Source organism: Saccopteryx leptura, chromosome 13 (assembly GCF_036850995.1).
Source record: "Saccopteryx leptura isolate mSacLep1 chromosome 13, mSacLep1_pri_phased_curated, whole genome shotgun sequence".
In the NCBI taxonomy this organism is placed as follows: Eukaryota; Metazoa; Chordata; class Mammalia; order Chiroptera; family Emballonuridae; genus Saccopteryx; species Saccopteryx leptura.
In genome coordinates, this window is record NC_089515.1 from 24369346 (window position 1) to 24389625 (window position 20280).

Genomic DNA, 20280 nt, shown 5'->3' on the forward strand with positions numbered 1-20280 from the left:
TAGGGGCAATGCTCTGCCCATCTGGGGTGTTGCAACGGAGCCATTCAAGCACCTGAGGCAGAGGCCATGGAGCCATCCCCAGAGCCCAGCCCAACTTTGCTCCAATCTATATATCTTTATATCTTATTTTATTTAAAACATTTTTTTGAAATGAAAAAAAATTTTTTTTGCCCTGGCCCAGTGGCTTAGTTGATTAGAACATCACCTGATACACCAAGATTGTTGGTTCTATCCCTGGTTAGGGCACATATACGAATTAACCAATGAATGCATAAATAAGTGGAACAACAAATCAATGTCTCTCTCTCCCTTTCTCTCCTCCCTCTCCCCCTCCTCTTTTTTCTACCCCTCTCCCCTTTTCTTCTCTTTCTCCTCTTCCCCTTTCTTCTCTTTCCCCCTTTTCACTGTATGGCCAGTGGTTGCAGCTGTTGTGGCTATGCACATGCAGGTTCCCATTGGATTCGGACAGATGGTAAGGAAACAGTGGAGCCAAAAAAATGGTGGGCTATTCCTTTATTAAAGTCTCTCACCGGCTAACGAGCACTACACAGGGAGAACACTTCCCTTTCACTCAGGACTCCCAAAGCCACTGACACATTCTCTGGTTCCACAACCAGGAGAATCTTCTCCAGTTCCTCTTAGAATCAAAGGCCCCACCAGTCTCAGCAGAGCTCGTGAAAGCCCCTCAGCTCTGGCTCCCCATCTGCACACCTTCTCTCTCTCTGCACAAACTGGCTTCTTCTTCAGCACTCTGCATTCTTTCCGCTCTCTCACTCTGCAAACATGGCTTCTCTCTCTTTTTTTCAAAACCTTCTGGGCCCTGACCGGTTGGCTCAGTGGTAGAGCGTCAGCCTGGCGTGCAGGAGTCTAGGGCACACAGGAGAAGCGCCCATCTGCTTCTCCACCCCTCCCCCTCTCCTTCCTCTCTGTCTCTCTCTTCCTCTCCCGCAACCGCAACCGAGGCTACATTGGAGCAAAGTGCTGGGGAGGGCTGCATGGCCTCTGCCTTGGGCGCTAGAATGGCTCTGGTCGAGGAAGAGCAACGCCCCGGATGGGTGGAGCATCGCCCCTTGGTGGGCATCCCGGTCAGGCGCATGCGGGAGTCTGTCTGACTGCCTTCCCATTTCCAGCTTCGGAAAAATACAAAAAAAACCCCCAAACCTTCTGGCACAAAAACCTCTCATCCAACAAACATCAGCAAAACAATGGCCCTTCCCAAGCAGGAAGGTAATTTGCAATTTCACAGACCCACATACACCTGGCACTGCCCAGCCCCCAATGCACATTATAAGCAAGCAAACATAAAAATCATATTTTATAAACTTATTTGACCAACATTCCCCCTTTCTCTTCCATCTTCTCTCTCTCCCACTCCCTCCATCTCGCCCACTCCCCTTCTTCTCCTCCCCTTTACCCTCCATCTCCCACTTCTCTCTCTCCTCCCCCTTCTCTCTTCCCCCCTCTCTCCTCCCTCCTCTCTCCTCTCCCTTTTCTCTTCCCTCCTTCTCTCCTTCCCTTTGTCTCCCTACTTCTCTCTCTAAAATCAATGAAAAAATACAAATTAAAAATTTTTTTTTGACTTATTGCTCTAAGTAAAACCATATTGAATAGAGATGCTGAGAATGACCTCTTTGTCATGTTCTTAATCTTAAAGAATGTTCAATTTTTCACTATAAAGTATGCTGTTGTAGGTTTTTGTTCCGTTGAGAAAGTTCCGTTTTAGTTTTCTAGGAGTTTAATTTTTAACATGAATGGGTGCTGAATTTCAGTTTTTTAAATGTATTGATTTTAGAGAAAGAGGAAAGGGAGAAAGAAACATCAATTTGTTGTTTCACTTATTTATGTGCTCATTGGTTGATTCTTCTGTGTCCTAATAGGTTCAAACCTGTAACCTTGGCATGTTGGGACAGCGCCGTAAGCAACTGAGCTACCTGGCCAGAGCCTGGGTGCTTAATTTCATCAAATGCTTTCTATCCCTCTATTATGGTCATGTTTTTTTGTTTAGTTTAGTGGGTTTTTTTGTTGTTTGTTAAAAGGGTGAATTGCATATTTAATAGAATTAACTAATGAAGCCACCTGAACCAGGAGTTATTTTTGTGGGAAGATTTTAAATTATACATGCAACTTTTAAACATAAATATAGGGCTAGCCTGACTTGTGGTGGTGCAGTGGATAAAGCATCAACCTGGAATGCTGAGGTCGCCAGTTCAGAACCCCAGGCTTGCCTGGTCAAGGCAGGTATGAGGAGCAACTATGAATTGATTCTTACTGCTCTTCCCCCACTCCTCTCTCTTTTTCTCTTTCTTTTTCTCTCTTTCCCTCTCTAAAACCAATAAATAAAATTAAAAAATTATATAAGGCTAGCCTGTTTCTATTTCTTCTTGTATCTGTTTTGATAATTTGTATTTATTTCATCTATCTAGGTAGAAGTTTTTTCAATTTTATTAATCCCCCCTACCAAAGAACCTTTTGCTGTAGTGAATGCAAGAGAATGTGGGAGTTTTAAATTTATAGCTAATTTTAAAGTAATTATAAGTATGAAGTTACAGCCTGCTTTTATGAAAATTGATAACTACAAAAAAGTAATTATTTAACAAAATGAATATAATAAGGTAATATTCAAATATATACTTTAGACACCATTTTCTTTTATTTGGTTTATTTTTTATTAGGTTTAGGCAGTAACATTTTTGTTTAATTATAATTTTTAAATTTATGATTGTTTTCCTTCTGTGTTCTAACTCTCGCACCATTAACATTATTTCTTAGGTTGTTAACTTACTGTTGGGCAAATGAGTTTATAAAATATGACTTTTTTAGTTTGCTCACTTTTATTGTTAAAAATGGCGCTGGGCAGCGCCAGGTATGTAATCTGTGAAATTGCTAATTACCCTCCTGCTTGGGAATGACCATTGTTATGCTAATTTTTGCTGAAGGAGAGGTTTTTGTGCCAGAAAATTTTTAAAAAGAAAGAAGAGGAAGGAGGAGAAAGAGAAGCCAAGATGGCAGGGAAAGAGAGAGTAGCCAATTTTGCAGAGTAAGAAGCCATGTTGGCAGATGGAGAACCAGAGGTGAGGGACTTTGGGACTGGTGAGGCCTTTGATTCTAGGAGGAACTGGATAATGTGTCAGTAGCTTTGTGAGCTCTGAATGAAGAGGGAAGTTTTTTCCCTGTGTGTTTGCTCATCGGCTGGTGTGAGTCTTGAATAAAGGAATGGCTATTTTTTTTTTAATTTTATTTATTCATTTTTAGAGAGGGAGAGAGACAGAGAGAGAGAAGGGGGGAGGAGCTGGAAGCATCAACTCCCATATGTGCCTTGACCAGGCAAGCCCAGGGTTTTGAACCGGCGATCTCAGCATTTCCAGGTCGATGCTTTATCCACTGCGCCACCACCGGTCAGGCTGGAATGGCTATTTTTTGACCCCACTATTTTTTTTACCGTCTTCCCAAATTCAATGAGAAACCTGCATGCGAATGTCAACGACAGCAGTTACTGCTGGCCATATACTGTCTTTTCTTCAAGTGTTTTTGGAAAATGCCAATTTTCTGTGCAGAATGAAATGTGGCATAATGCATTTAAAAAATTTTTTTTCCTGTCTATTTTGACTTTAGAGTTTGGTAATTGAGGGAAGAAATAGTGTCTTATTTTATTTTTTATTTTTGATGTTACCTTATTATATATTATGTGCTTCATAAATAGTAGTTGTTACAACAAATAGGTACTTTCTTTGCCTAGAATTATTCCTAACACAGAGAAGACATTCAATAAGCACTTGATTTTTTTTATTAGGGGAAGAAATAACCCAATAAGTGTTTATTTTATCTGAAATGAAATGAGTAGACATGCTGTGAAACTGCTATCCAGAATAATCTGTGAATTGGCTATTCTGGCAAACAATATTTTGCATGTAATGGCGCTACTATTTACAGCACAGATGGATTACAATAGTGTTTAGAGTTACGATGTAGTGAAATTGATAATGAGCCTAGTATTGATGCTTCTGAAGTGTGTGGATAGGACATTTCAACTGGCAGTCATGTTTTGAATGGTACATTTATTGAAAGAAGGCGGTTATTGGCTTAGGGCTTTTACTGTAAACTGTTGTGAACCAGTGTGACTCATAATTTTGCATGTCTCAGGTGGGAAAGGTAGAGGATTAGAAAATAAATACAGAAAGAAAAAGGATGGGATCGGGAGGTCTTATGGTGGCTGATGGCCTACCAAAGCCTCTGCACTCCCAAAAGCTTTATTTTTATAGTGCAAAACAAAGTCCTTAAAAAGTCAAAGAGATCTCTGATACAAAGTCACATTTCCGGGAAACCAAGAATTTTCTCAAATGCAGAAAACCCCCACCATGCATATAACATCTTAACTTCACAAAACAAAGGGTAAAAAGAAAACTGCTTCCAGTCTCTTCAAGGGAAAGGGGGATAGGACAGTGGAAACACAGCTAACAAGGAGGTGTGGAGAAAGGTGTAGCCTTTGGCCACTTAATCAAACAATCAGATTTGTGGGGAAGAGCTTATCCTTTTGGCTTATTAAACTGCAAGGACTTTGGTCAACTCATAGTCTCCCACAGTAAACTGCCTAATTTTGTTCTGAAAAAACATCAACATAGGGCTTCTCAGAGTTTTCTTTTCTTGTTTTCAACTGTGTGAAATTATTGGACTTTCATGGAAAGTATAGAGGGGTGAGATCTAATTTGGAGATGTAAGCTATTTTCATAAGAAACAGCTGTTTTTGCTGTTTTAGAAAATGGCCATAGAAGACCTCCTTGATGAGGGAGTGTTATGATTTGATTTCTCACTTTTTTTATACTTCATATCAGTAAGAAAATTTGCTTTTTTTTTTTTTTTTAAATGCTGTGTTGGTTTTTTTTTTAAATGTTTATTGATTTTAGAGAGAGGAAAGGAGGGAGTGAGAGACAGTCAGGAACATCAATCTGTTCCTGTATGTGCCCTAACCTGGGATCGAACCAGCTACCTCTGTGCTTTGGGACGATGCTCTAATCATCTGAGCTATCCAGCCAGGGCAAGAAGAAAATTTGCTTTGAATGATCCCAATATTTTGAGAATATTGTTCTTCATTTCAGATATTGAGGCTGATAAAATTAGTGGTGAATAAGGCCCTGGCCGGTTGGCTCAGTGGTAGAGCGTTGGCCTGGCGTGCAGAAGTCCCGGGTTCGATTCCTGGCCAGGGCACACAGGAGAGGTGCCCATCTGCCTCTCCACTCCTCCCCCTCTCCTTCCTTTCTGTCTCTCTCTTCCCCTCCCGCAGCGAGGCTCCATTGGAGCAAAGATGGCCCGGGCGCTGGGGATGGCTCCTTGGCCTCTGCCTCAGGCGCTAGAGTGGCTCTGGTCGCAACAGAGCGACGCCCCGGAGGGGCAGAGCATCGCCCCCTGGTGGGCAGAGCGTCACCCCCTGGTGGGCGTGCCGGGTGGATGCAGGAGTCTGTCTGTCTCTCCCCGTTTCCAGCTTCAGAAAAATACCCCCCCCCCAAAAAAAAAATTAGTGGTGAATAATCATTTGAAGGTTTGATTTGTCACTAATAAGAGGGCGAGGCAAACATACATATATGGACTCAAGAATTTTATTCTGAACTTACAACTTTTCAGAAGTAAACTATATAGATCTTTGGTAGAATGAAGTTGGAGAGGGTTTTTTGGGGGGAGTTATTGGGCAAATAAGTTTGTAAAATTTGTATTTTTTGAGCTTGCTCACTTTAACGTTAAAAAATAGTGCTCGGCAGTGCCAGGTATGTGATCTGTGAAATTGCAAATTACCTTCCTGCTTGGTGTGTGCTGGTGTGTGCTTCCTGCTTGGTGTGTACTTTGTCTTGCTAATGGGTGCTGGAGGAGAGAGAAACGATATTTGCAGAGTGAGAGCATAGAGCAGGGGCCAGGAACCTTTTAAACTGAGAGAGCCATGAATGCCACATATTTTAAAATGTAATTCCATGAGAGCCATACAACGACCCGTGTACATTACGCATTATCCAATAAAAATTTGGTGATGTCCCGGAGGACAGCTGTGATTGGCTCCAGCCACCTGCAACCATGAACATGAGCGGTAGGAAATGAATGGATTTTAATGCATGAGAATGTTTTATATTTTTAACATTATTTTTTTTAATTAAAGATTTGTCTGCGAGCCAGATGCAGCCATCAAAAGAGCCACATCTGGCTCACGAGCCATAGGTTCCTGACCCCTGGCATAGAGAATGCAGGGTGCTGAAGTTTGAAGAAGGAGATGGGGAACAGAGGTGAGGGACTTTAGCGAGCTCTGCTGAGATTGGTGGGACCTTTGATTCTAGGAGAAACCAGAGAAGATTCTCCTGGTTCTGGAACCAGAGAAGGTGTCAGTGGCTTTGGGAGCCCTAAGTGAAAGGGCAGTGTTTTTTCCCTGTGTGTTTGCTCGTCAGCCAGTGCGAGTCTTGAATAAAGTAATGGCCCACCATTTTTTGGCTCCACTGTTTCTTTATCATCTGCCTAAATTCTATGGGAACCTGCATGTGAATGGCGAGGGCCATTACTACTGGCCATATGGGGGGTTGTTTTAGTTTGTTACAAGAGAAATTGATTGCCTTGTATTTTTTTAATTTTTATGATTTTTAGTTTCAGTATTAACATTGGGAAGATTGTTATCTTTATTTCATCTGAATGCCACCTAATACCTTAAAACAATTTTTCAGAGATGATCATCAGTTACCCTTGTAAAGTGAGCTACGCATATTTTATGTTTTTATTAGTTTATTTATAAGATTTCTATGCCACGTTGACATTTTATTTATTTGTGACAGAGACAGAGAGAGACAGATTGGGACGGACAGGAAGGGGGAGAGATGAGAAGCATCAATCATCAGTTTCTTGTTGCGACACCTTAGTTGTTCATTGATTGATTTCTCATATGTGCCTTGACCATGGGCCTTCAGCAGACTGAGTAACCCCTTGCTCGAGCCAGCGACTTTGGGTCCAAGTTGATGAGCTTTTGCTCAAACCATATGAACCCGCGCTCAAGCTGGTGACCTCAGGGTCTCGAACCTTGGCCCTTCGCATCCCAGTGTGATGCTCTATCCACTGCGCCACTGCCTGGTCAGGCTGTTTGTTTTTTAAACAATAAGAACTCTTCAGTGGAAAGAAGTAGTTGACCTGTGTGGTTCTGTGGAAGACTTAAAACAATAAGTTCCATGGCATTAACATCAAAATTATATATGTAGAATAGTAAAATTTTCAGAAGTCTTTACCTCAAGAGAAAATAAATAGAGCAACAGTTTTAGATGGTGGGGTGGGGAAATGTTTGTTAACATATACTTAATGCCCTTCACAAATTTAGAGTTACTCTTGGTTTAGGATTATGAAAATGTATTATTATTTCTAATGTGGCTTATTGAGGATACCATCTTGATTTTTCTTATTTATGTATTATTTTTTTTTCTTCTTTTCCAAGTGAGATGAGAGGAGATAGACTCCCACATGCACCCCAATGAGATCCACCTGGCATCCCTCCTCTGTGGCTGATGCTCTGCGCGTATGGGGCCATGCTCACAACCAAGCTATTTTTATCGCCTGAGGTGGAGGCTCCTTGGAGCCATCCTCAGCACCCTGCTGATGTACTCTGTGCTCGAACCAGTCCAGCTATGGCTGCAGGAGGGTGGAGGGGAGGAGAGAAGGGAGGGGGGGGGATATAGAAGCAGATGTGCACTTCTGTGTGCCCTGACTGGGAATTGAACCCGGGATATCCACATGCTGGGTGACATTCTACCACTGAGCAAACTGGCCAGGGTTGATTTTTCTTTTTTAATTAAGAAGTCTGCTTTTTGTTTGTTTTTTTTCCTCTTGGGCTTGAAGATCCAAGAAGAGACACATTCCATTTTTTTTGCCAGCTCCAACACCTTCAGGTTCTGAACCATTTTGATTTAACAATGAGTTTCTTATTTCTGTCACCATTTCAGAACTAATGGAGGCCATGGCCAGTGTCTAGTTTCTCCCATTTTTTTTCTGAGAAATTGTCAAGAGGAAGAGAGCAAACATTTATTAAGCATGCACTATTATGTCTTAGAAAATATACTTTATATACAGTGTACCTTTTAATCCTCCCAACAGCCCATTGAGATATGGATTACTAGCTCCATTTTACAAGTAAAGCCACCAAGTCAAGAGGTAAAATGATTTATATATAGCTAGCAATGGATTTAAGACTCATTGCTAGAATTTAAACATAGGTCAGTTTCCATTTTTTGTGCTGCTCCCAGCTCTCAGGGGAACATAAATGATCAACTGACCTCTATCAAGATGAGAAAAAGCTAATTTTAAAAAATATATTTTTGTTTTTCACAAAATGGAAATCTTCCTGAGGGCAAAATGCACCTTTCTCTTTAATTTGAATATAATCCTCAAATATGAATAGTTTTATACAATTTATTTTTACAGAATTTTTCTTTAATTTTTAGAAATAACCTTAAGGGAATGAAGCCAAATATCGTTAGGATTCTGGTTTATTTGTTTGTTTTTTCAATTAAAAAAATCTTAAGAGGGGCTGAAAATACATTTTAGATTGCTCCCTTTTGAATTTTTCTGCTTTCCTCTCCTTTTCTAGGCCACATCATTAACCACTAGGGATGAAATCCAATTATCTCAAACCTAAGCACTTTGTATTACAAGCCTAAAGTGGGGAGAGAACATAGAATAAAACTATTAAGAATACCAGGGAAGAATTAAAAGAAACTATGTAGTTCTTTTTTTTCTTCCCCCCTAAAGTGAGAAGCGGGGAAGCAAAGAGACAGACTCCCTCCTGTGCCTGATCAGGATCCACCTGGCATGCCCACCAGGGCGCGATGCTTGACCCATCTGGGGCATTGCTCTGTTGCAACCGGAGCCATTCTAGCACCTGAGGTGGAGGCCATGGAGCCATCCTCAGCGCCTGGTTCAACTTTGCTCCAATGGAGCCCTGGCTGCAGGAGGGGAAGAGAGAGATAGAGAGGAAGGAGAGGGGTAAGGGTGGAGAAGCAGACGGGCACTTTTCCTGTGCCCTGGCCGGAAATCGAACCCAGGACTTCCACACGCCGGGCTGACACACTACCACTGAGCCAGCTGGCCAGGGCCATTATGTAGTTCTTGGTGCTGGTAAATCAGAGGATTATCCGACTGCTAGCAGAAACATCTCAGGAACTTTGATCTCTCCTCCTACTCTCATGCAGAGTACAGCATTCCCCCTCATGCCCAGTTTTGCTTTCTACAACAGTTTTAGTTACCTGTGGTCAGCCATGGCCTGAAAAAGTTAAATGGAAAATTCCAGAAATAGTTTATAAGTTTTAAATTGCATGCCATTCTGAGTAGCATGATGAAATTTTGTGTTGTCCTGCCTGAGATGTGAGTCATCCATCCCTTTTCCTACTTTTCCTTGCTGTATATACTACTTGCCTGTTAGTCACTTAGTAGCCATCTCAATTATTAAATCTACTGTTGTGGTAGTGCAGTGGTTGTGTTCAAGTAAGTCTTATTTTACTTAATAGCCCAAAACACAATTTGGATATGCTAAAGAGAAGCACTTTATAAGTGCTTCCGTTAACTAAAGAGGTAAAAGTTTTTGACTTGCTAAGAAAAAAATCATATGCTGAGGTTACTAAGCTCTACAGTAAGAATGAATCTTCTGTCCATATAATTGTGAAAAAGGAAAAAGAATTAGTGCTTGTTTTTCTGTTGCACCTCAAGCTGCAGGAGTTTCGGTCACTGTGTGATAAATGCTTAGTTAAAATGGGAAAGGTATTAAATTTGTGGGTGGAAGACATGAACAGAAAAGGTGTTCTGATTGACAGTAATGTGTTGCGCTAGAAAGCATTGAAGTCTTCAGCAAGGGATCCCTGAAACGAGTGATACCAAGCCCTTTACTGCCAGTAAGGGATGGTCACACAGACTCAGGAATAGATTTGGCATTTTATCATCTCACATCATCACAAGAAGAAGGATGAGTATAGTACAGTAAGATATTTGGAGAGAGCCCACGTTTACATAACTTTTATTGCAGTATATTATAATTGTTCTAGTTTATTGTTAATCTCTTAAGTGTCTAATTTATATATTAAACATTATTGTAGCTATGTATAGGAAAAAACTATAACGTTTAATATAGTTTTAACTTTATTTTAATAAAGTTTAATATAATTAACATTTTTTTTCCTATACATGGATGAGGAGAAACATAGATGACTCTGATCTTGTTTTATTGTTATTGGAATTGATGTACTTACTTAACGTTTAAATGAACATTTTGCATGGTGTGTTTTTTTTGGACCATAGTCCAGGGCACTCAGATCGTGTTTCTGTCAGCTATTATATATCCTTTCCAAACTTACTGGCATAAGAGTCATTTAAAGGGGTGAAAAATCAGTCTAAAGTAAGAAATATTATACATTGTTGTATACCGTCATTGAAGACATTTCAAACAAGGTAGAGCACCTTTTTTTTCTCCTTTTAAAAAGTGATAAAATGTACTTTATATAAAACGTACTGGCCCTGATGGTGTCTCCGTGGATAGAGCATCTGCCCGGCATGCTCATGGCCCAGGTTTGATTCCTGGTCAAGGCACACATATCCGCTTCTCTTCCCTTTCTTCTCCCCTTCTTTTTCTCTTCCCCTCTTGAAGCCAGTGGCTCGGCCCCAGATAGGGACTGCCAGGAGGATCCTGGTCAGGGCACATGTAGGAGTCTCACTATTTCCCCTCCTCTCACTAAATAAATAAACATTCTTCTAATACTCATTAATTTTCAAACAAATAAATATTTTAATTACTATTTAATTTTGCATTGCAGTGAATTGTAATTAGCAGTCTTTCACTTATTTATATATCTAGCCATCTGGGAGTTGTTTTTATTTTATATTACTATAAAAGTATTGAATGGTATCTAGCTTTTGTATTTTAAGTAAATTAAAATGGAGATTGTTTTTAGAAATTTTCAACATCTTTTTTAGGTCATTTGTGATTTCAGTTTGGTTATAAAATTTTTTATTATGTCTGTTATTGTGTTAGGGTCTTCAAATAATTTTCAAAAGTAGAAAAAGTTCTCTAGGGTCTGTTTATATGAGAACTGAAAAGATTTTATTTAAAATTTCCTCAATTAAAATTTTTAAATTATAGTCTCAGAGAACCAATATTGCATAGCCTAAGTAACTAGACAATGTTAATGTTGATCACATTTATAGCATAAGCACAAATAACTATTCTTGGGTGGTTGGATTGGATTGTTTTTCATAGTGATTGGTGGTGGTGGTTTCTACTAGTTGTAATGTTTTTAGGACTTTTAGACATTATATTTAGTCATTATTGCTCTTCTGTGTAGTACCATCTCCCTTTCACAAAAAGTCCAGGAGTTGGAGGAGACTTAACCATATGTTTAGCCTAAATGTCTCTAGGGAAATGGCTCCCTATAAAGTTAAAATAATACATATCTTTAAAGCAGCGGTTCTCAACCTGTTGGGTCGCGACCCACAGGTTGAGAACCGCTGCTTTAAAGTATCAGTAATCGTTAAGGGTTCTTCATGTGTCTTTGAATCAGTTATTTTACTAAACTGAGTAGTGCCTTTAACATTATTCAAGTAGAATAATATGACTGCTTACTAAGGACAAATATCTACTGACAGAACCAAAATATAAGGTCTACCGGAAAGTTCTGTCCATTTTTATCACTTAATGTATACATACTGATGTAGCAAATTAACTAGAACAAAGTTGATTCACGTTAGTCTTATGTGTGAAGCGATAGTGTACCCATGGCTACTGATAAAGTTCATTTACGCCACTGTAATTTTTACGAATTTCAACAAGGAAGAAAGGCTACAGAAGCATGTCTGTCGCATCCACCATATTCCCCGGACTTAGCACCCTCCGACTATCACTTGTTTTTGTCCTTACAAAATTTTTTGAAGGGCAAAAAATTCAAAAATGAAAAAGATATCAAACAAGCACTGGTTCAATTTTTCGCATCAAAAGATAAAACGTTTTTCAAAAATGGGATATACAAATTGCCCTCACGCTGGCAAGAAATCATTAATAATAATGGCAATTATATTATTTAATAAAGTTTATTGACAGTAAGAAAAATTTGTATTTTGTTTTATTCCAAAAACGGACAGAACTTTCCAGTAGACCTTATAAAAATTTTCCTTTTATTTCACTTTTGGACCATCTGGTAAGGGTTTTAGCAGCATGAAGTTGGTTCTTATCTATATCATGATGACAAATATAGGTAGTGAAATGGTAAAAAAGTAGGAAGTTAGGTATAGGTAGACTTAGTATAAATGAGTGTTTAAAAGCAAGATCAGACTGCTCTGGTTTATTCTTATAATTTTGTTTAGTTCGTTTCAATTTTATCACTGTTTACGAGCTGTATTAAGTTTCTACCATATTAACCTGAAATATACTAGAGAAAATAAACTAAGACAAAATAAGTTAATTTTTCTATTTTTTCTTTTGACTTAACATTTCAAGATCAGACTTGGCTTGTATTCTAGGCTCAGGGTGCCAGAAAAGTAAATAATGCACAATACTTAGGCTTATTTTCAATACCCTTGTTTGTTTTGGCCAATTAGATGAATTTTAGTGATGGCTTCTAAATAGGAGGGGGCAATAATTCTTATAAATACTAATTTCCAAATAGTGTCTCTCCGTTCCAGCCCATCACAACAGTTTTAAAACCTGTTTTTGTTTTTGTTTTGTTGCTTTATTTTGTTTTTTTTAACAGGAGAGCCAGTGTAACTCCTTCAAGACTGGAGTGACACACTCTGCATCTGCATCTGCCTCATGTGAGTTCTCATTTTGGCAGCAGCACTCTGCTAGGCTGGAACCTCTGTAGAGGTTTGCCCCCATCCCTTTTTTTCTAAAATCTGTAAAATACTACCATAGTGTGTCTTGGTGGCAAAGGTAAAAAGTGCATGAGAATTCCAGACTTTCCTGCAGGAAGTTTTGGCTTATTCCAAAGAAACTCTCTCCTCTAATCTTAGTTCTGTCTGGTATGAACAGCATCTACTCAGAGCTCACAACGTTCATCCCCACAACATGCAGTTGATTTCTTTTGAAGAACTGTTTTTTTCCTTGCAGAAGATGGGGTAAAGAATATCTTGAAATGCTCTCACTAGCTTAGCTTTCAAAGCTTTGGTTGTTCTCTTTATAGGCTGGTTACGTAACCTGAGAACACTGTGTGCTGCCCTAGTGGCTAAAGCAGTCCTCTTTTTGGACTTTGGCCCTTAAAATAACTTTTTCTTTTGTCTTTGTGTACTGTGTACATTAGGATAGGCTGAGGACTTTCTGGAGGAAGAAATAAGCAGTACATGTGTGAGATTATGTTTACTTAGAAGCTACTAGTTGTGTTTTGGGAAATCAGTTGTAAGAGGTGAGCTTGAAACTATGTATCATTTTTTGGCCAGTTTTGTGACAGAAATTGAAATAACCTTTGTAGCTGTGGAGAGGCCTAGTGCTCTATAGTCAGAGGTAATGTGTGTGGTTTCCCACATGTCAGTGCTGACTTTGTTTTAAAAAAAAGGAATTTATACTTTTTATCTATGTATTTATTTACTTATTTTTCAAGGAACAGTGGTACTTTGTAGGCTTCAGGAAAGTCATTTTTTTTATTAGGCTAGAACAAATTGTGATTATTCCCAAGGGACACTTAGAACAAAACATCTAAATTCATGCTCTGTGCAAGCTGCAGTCTGCTTCTCCAGCCCTGGTTGTACTTATTCCCTGGCAGATGATTTAATGACCTGGGTGTTCGTGTTACTGAAATGATTATCCCAGAAGCTTATGAGAAAATGTCAATAGCTCGTAGTTCTTACTGATTAATATAGAGCTTAGTGAAATAGACAGGGATGTCAAAATGGAACTTGGACTCTGCTAAATCCATTCCTATCTGTGACTAGAGCAATTGATATAGGGCTAGATAAAAGAAATTTGAGGGATAGAGTGGATTTCAACACCTAAGCTCGTGTTTTGATGGGCTATGCAATTTAAAAATTCATTTTTAGCAGGGTAGTATAGTATGCCCTGCCACAGAGAGCTTTGGTTGAGACCTAGGGGGACCTAAAGTCTGGCTTCATCTATGTTTGTACTTGCTATGTAACTTCAGGTCAGCAAATGGGGAATGTACATCATATTTGTGGGAAGTTCCCTAAACTCATTTAGGGAAAGGAAATTCAAAATATTGAATATATCTATAGGTGGAATCTTTAGCAAGTCATCTGAGTTGAATACTGACTTCTGTCCTGGAATAAACACAATGTGGCAAGTTTGTAGGGTTTTATTTTCTGCTTTTCTAGGGTTTGTCCTGGCAAAATAGGGATTTGAGATCCCCCCCCCCCCCCCGTATTTTTTTTTTCATTAAACATTCTGAATAATTTGATTTGGGTTTCAGTGCAAACTGTCTCATAGACATAGGTTTAATCACCATTACTCCATCTCTCTGTAATTACTTGATTCTGTAACTAGGGAAAATTACTCATTTAGGGGTGAGCCTGTGTAGGTGTGTTTAATGTTTGTTTTTTGTCTCCATTCTTAAGGCATATCCAGCAAATTATCCTTTTGAAAAATTAATAATTGGAAACATTTTATATGGGCCAAATCATAAAAGAATCAGTGGATTATCCAGATTGGTTAGCTATACTGGAATTTTGTATTATTAAATATTGTTTGAAATAAGTGAGGCTTTTGTAGATTTAGAAGTAATTTTTTGTTTTAGGGAATTTTGTTAAAATGTTACTTTCCATTGGGTGGAAGCACTGGTTGGAGTGTGAGAGATGTTTATTTTATATTCTCAAACTAATTCAAATTGACATCAGTTAATACCATGCTTTCCTGCTTTTATGATAATATACCTGCTCTTACCCTGTTAATGTGTATGAATATTTAACATTTCCTTTACCACAGTGTATATCATCTAGATCAGCGGTTCTCAACCTGTGGGTCGCAACCCTGGCGGGGGTCGAACGACCAAAACACAGGGGTTGCGACCCACAGGTTGAGAACCGCTGATCTAGATTTAAGAATTCCACACTTGAGGCTTCAAAAAGTTTTGGGGAGGGGATGAAGGGGTAAGGATAGGGCTGAAATTGGGGGGGGGGCTATAGCCAGGTTTGAAAATATTTGCTGGAGTTAGCATTAGAATCAAATTATTAATACCCCGGAGACAACAAAAGAAATGATAGCTTTCTGGAGCACTGTTCTGATGAGATGAGACTCAGGGCATCTTCTTAAGGACCTTAAAAAGTCTAGGCTTTTTAAATATGACAAATGTTAAAGGACTTTGAATGCTTGCATTGCTTTAAAATTTTTAAAATTTAATTTTAAAAATAGATAAATACATTAATTTGTTACAAGTTTTAAAAAAATGCAAAAGAAGTTCACAAGGTCTTCCCTTCTTCCTTCCTGCCTCTCAGCCATTCGTCTGCCTTCTGGGGAGGCAACCAATATTATGGTTTCTTTTATGTATTTTCAGAAATATTCTGAAGGATTGCATTTGGAAAGGGAAAGTTGAATTGTACTCATTAAAATACTAGCATTAACTTGTACAGGCAGACCAGATGCAATGAAAAAAATCAGTTGGGGCCATGGGCTATATGTTAATCCTAGATAGGAGAACTATAGTAATGTAATGATAATAGTTGCATTTAAAAAAATTTTATTATTGATTTTTTTGGGGGGTAGGAGGAAGAGACAGAAACATTGATCTGTTTTATGTGCCCTGACTGGAGAGCAAACCCACAACCTCTGTGTACAGGGACGATGCTCTAATCAACCGAACTATCTGGCCAGGGCTAGAATGGATTTGTTTTTGGCCTCATTTGTTATTTAGCAAGATAGCATCTTTCTTTCTCTCTCTCTTTTTTTTTTTTTTTTTAAATATGGCTTACCCACTCTTTGAGACTGATGGAAGGGTGCTCACCTAAATTTTTCATTTGGAAGAAATTCAAGGAGCAACATTTTCTTTATGCTGAACTGCAGTGATGATTCTAAAGTTGTTTTCATTATAGAAAATTTCAGACATATACAAATACAATATAAGAGAGAAAGCCCATATTTCAAAATCCATTTTATCTCACCTATAGAAAACAGTATGCTTGTTTGGCAGATTAGGATATATACCATATTTTTCACTCCGTAAGACGCACCTGACCATAAGACACACCTAGGGTTTTAAGGAGAAAAATAAGAAAAAAAAAAAATCTGAACCAAATGGTGTGTTAAAATATTTAATAAAATATACCACAATAATATTTCAGCAGTGTAAACTCTACAGCAGTATTAACGACCATTAGCACTATTATTAACAAATGAGAAGAGACTGTAGTGTTCAAATACTCTTCTAGTTGTCCAGGAACCCCAGGAACTCATCATCGCTGGTGTCAGAATTTAAGAAGCTCAGTTGCTCACAATCACTGGTATCGCTTACTTTGCAATTTTCATATATGATACCATCTTCAGTGCCATCTAAGGCATTGCTAATGCCACATTTTTTGAATGACCATACCACGGTTTCACTCTTCACTGACTGCCATGATGTTTTCACCCATTCACAAACTTGAGTGATAGCGGATCTCTTCATTCATCCAGCTGGTGTCAGATCATGATTACCAGCAGCCATCCATTTGTTCCACTCTTCTCTCATAAAGCCTTTAAACGGTTTGTTGACGGAAATGTTGAGAGGTTGCAACTGGCTGGTAAGACCCCAGGAAATCACTCAGCAGATGCCAGGGTTCCACACACCGCTGTGGTGGGTATGATTACACTCCCGCTGGCACTCATTCTACATATGTTTACCAGTGCAGTGCCCCGCAGCAGCTTAAAAAAAAATGAATATTTGCTCCATAAGATGCATCAGCATTTTCTCCTCCACTTTTTTTGGGGAAAAGTGCATCGTATGGAGCGAAAAACACAGTATATTATACATATACTTGCACATTCTAGTCCTTCCACAATCACATCTAATAAAATGAATCATAGTTCTTTAATGTCTAACTCCTAGTTCACATCTCGATTTTCCTAATTATCTCAGACATGTCTTTTATGGTTGACTTTGCAGTAATAACTTGTAGAATACAGTTTTGATGACTATAATATTGTTAGGGCTGATGAGAAAGCAAGTTAAATCCTGACAAATAGAATCACGCTGATTAAAGAAGGAATATAAAGCCACTACCTAGAAGAAGCTCATTTTGGAAGATTCCTACACCAGTTATGCACACCATTGAACCTTCAACATACATCTATATATATATATATATATATATATATATATATATATATATATATATATATATATATATGTAAAACTCTCTACCTACTTTTCTGTTTTACTTACATTCTCATGGTTGATACCACAGCTGTGCTTATTTTTCCCCTTCCATTAGATTGTAGGCATGAAAGAATGGAGGGAAAAAATGTTTGGATTAGATTTCTTAAAACTGTAGGTCCTATTCCAAAGTGCTTGATAATTTACCTGTTGTTGCTGCTCCTACTATAATATGACCTGTTTCCACAGACTAACAGTTGAGTTTTGTGATTACTTGGGGCAATACAAAACATGGGTTTTAGATGAAAAGAAGAAAAGTGGCAGATTTAGGAAAAGGGAGGAGGAACTGGGAAAGAGGAGAAATTCACTCATTTGCCTTCAGTTTTAATTTGCGGTGTTTTAATGAGAACCTCTTCTTTGTGCAGTGTACAAGTCCCCGGAGTATGAGTCCCTTGGTTTTGAGCTTACTGTGGAGAGATTAGTTTCTATTGGCTATCCTCAAGAGCTGCTCAGCTTTGCTTATGATTCTACATTCCCTACCAGGTAATTTAAAAAGATTTTTTGGATTAAGGTCCTTTTATCCCCAAATTAATAATTCCAAGTGCATTCCTGGCCAAAAAAATAAATAAAAAGATTCTTTGTGGTGTTTTTGAATTGAACTTAGTTTATTGTTAATGAAGAAGATCCATTTATGGAAAAGAAAAGGGATTAAAAACTGATGGGCAGTAATCAGTCACAAAGAGCAGTTACACGTTCTGCTAATACTCTTGGCTTGGTAATCAGGAGCCTCTTGACAGTTTGCATTAATGGATTTGATAGGAAAGATTTAAGATTAAGAAAGACATTAATTTGAGATGTCACCATCATATATATATATATGTCCCTTATATACATACCATCTGATAGAAGGACATGTAATCCAGCTCAGTTCTCCAAGGAAATTAAAAGACTGTTTTAGAATGGAACCAGCTGTAGTAAGAAGAATTATAGTTTACACCTAATTCCTTCCAGTAAACAGTTGTGATTATATTTCTAGGCAGTAAATATTTTTTAGTTGCTCTGAAATGAGTTTTTAAGATTTCATTCACTCACTTAAACCTCCAGGGTTATGTTGTTTTGGGACATACTAGATAGAGTTGCCATAAAGCTTGAATGAGTTGAGTTTGGTTCATGGTGACTGAGCAATGTAAGATTATTGCCTGTATTTGCATTATTGATAATGCTTTCATTTTCACATAGGGGACTTGTCTTTGATACACTATATGGAAATCTTTTGAAAGTTGATGCTTATGGAAACCTCTTGGTCTGTGCACATGGATTTAACTTCATAAGGGGGTGAGTACAAAGAAACCTTTTAACCTCTTACTAATGTTTTTATAGTCAAACAATATGAAGATGACAGTGTTTACCTGATTTAATATACTTTACTATTTTTTTGTTATTAAAGAGCAATTCTTTTACATAAGGATACTTAACAATTATTTATTAGACAGTTAAGACCCAAACTGACTTATATATGTGGCTAGCAGTTATCTTTTGTTTAAAATAACTGCTTTCTAATTATACAACATCCAACAAAGCTAATTTCGAAACTTGTCCAAAAAGAACTGTAAGTGGCTTTGACTTATTTGAATTCTAAGATTTTTATTTTCTCCTTTTTAATACAGTTCTCAGGTAGCTGCTCAGAAGAGGTATGTACATAAAAGTGCTTTGAAAAATTTAAAACTACAATGTAAATTACTAAGATTTTTTTAACAGTCCATTATTTTTTTATATTCTAATGAATAGCTTCAGATATTTATGTTAAAATTTAAAATGGATTATAAATGAATACAGGGTGATATTTAAAACAAATAAGGAGAAACTTTATTTTCATAATCAGAATATTTTCATTAGTTTTACTAATTTGGACTCTCTACCCTAGTAAACAGCAGATAAAATTTTGTGTCAATTTTTTGGTGAAAACATCTCAATTTTCTCTTTAAAAATCACAGTGCTGCCATTTGACAACTTCTATAGTTGTGGCTTTAGAGTTATACATTTTTCTCTACTATACTTACCTAATTTATCACTGACACTGTATTAGGGTCAGAGCAACTCTTAAGACCAAAATAGGTTACGTGTCAGTCGCTTGTGTAACCTTGCCATGTATTATTGATTCTCAATGACAAAGATTCTAAAAACTGCACAGTCTACATTGAAATTGATAAAGAGATGTCTTTTTGGTAAAAACCATTTTTGTGATAAGAGGCACAAACTGAAACTGTACTACAGTTTCCTTTATTTTTAAATTTTTTTAGCCAGGGGTGGGTGAGGGAGAGAGATGAGAAGCATCATGTTGTGGTCGCGGCAGTTTAGTTGTTCATTGACTGCTTCTCATGCTTGCCTTGATGGGGGTAGGGAGTTCGGGGGGCAAGGGTGTGGGGGCTTCAGTCGAGCCAGTGACCCCTTGCTCAAGCCAGTGATCATGGAATCATGTTGATGATCCCACACTCAAGCTGGCAATCCTGTGCTCAAGCTGGATGAGTCTATGCTCAAGTCAGCAACCTCGGGGGTTTGAACCTAGTACTCTGGGTTTCGAACCTGGTACTGCTGGGTCCCAGGTTGACACTCTATCCACTGTGCCACCACCAGTCAGGCTAGAGTTTCCTTTAAATCGGAGGTCACCCTACTTAGAACTGAAGCATTTTATAAAAGAATCTTCAGCTTATATTACACAGGCTCAAAGATTTCCAAGTATATATGTGAGAAAAGTGTGACGTAAACCACCCCACCTTGAAACATCTGGACAGGCCTCTTTCACTGTCATATCTGCCCCTTCACTTCTCTAATGAGGGTTCATTCAAGATCCATGAATATCAGGATGCAGGATTTAGAACATGAAGTGATTGCAAATAGTACTAGCAACCTAAGCTATTTTACATATGGTTATTGTCATGATAATTCAGAATTCCAGTGAAGATGAAGGAACATTCTATTTATTAATGGCTGAAAAGGGATTTTT

At 38.2% G+C, this 20280-nt stretch overlaps 1 protein-coding gene across 9 annotated transcripts in view; it reads left to right on the plus strand.

The window, feature by feature from the left end:
• Window positions 1-20280, plus strand: part of NT5C2 (5'-nucleotidase, cytosolic II) — a 191614-nt gene that overhangs the window by 154746 nt on the left and 16588 nt on the right. For 7 of the 9 annotated variants that reach the window (XM_066354742.1, XM_066354741.1, XM_066354745.1 and 4 more), the window contains 3 exons: window positions 17702-17819; window positions 18516-18611; window positions 18944-18967. In XM_066354742.1, coding sequence (XP_066210839.1) covers window positions 17702-17819; window positions 18516-18611; window positions 18944-18967 — 238 coding nt within the window. The remainder of the gene's footprint in view (window positions 1-17701; window positions 17820-18515; window positions 18612-18943; window positions 18968-20280) is intronic. The other 2 variants (XM_066354746.1, XM_066354747.1) reach the window with 1 other exon arrangement.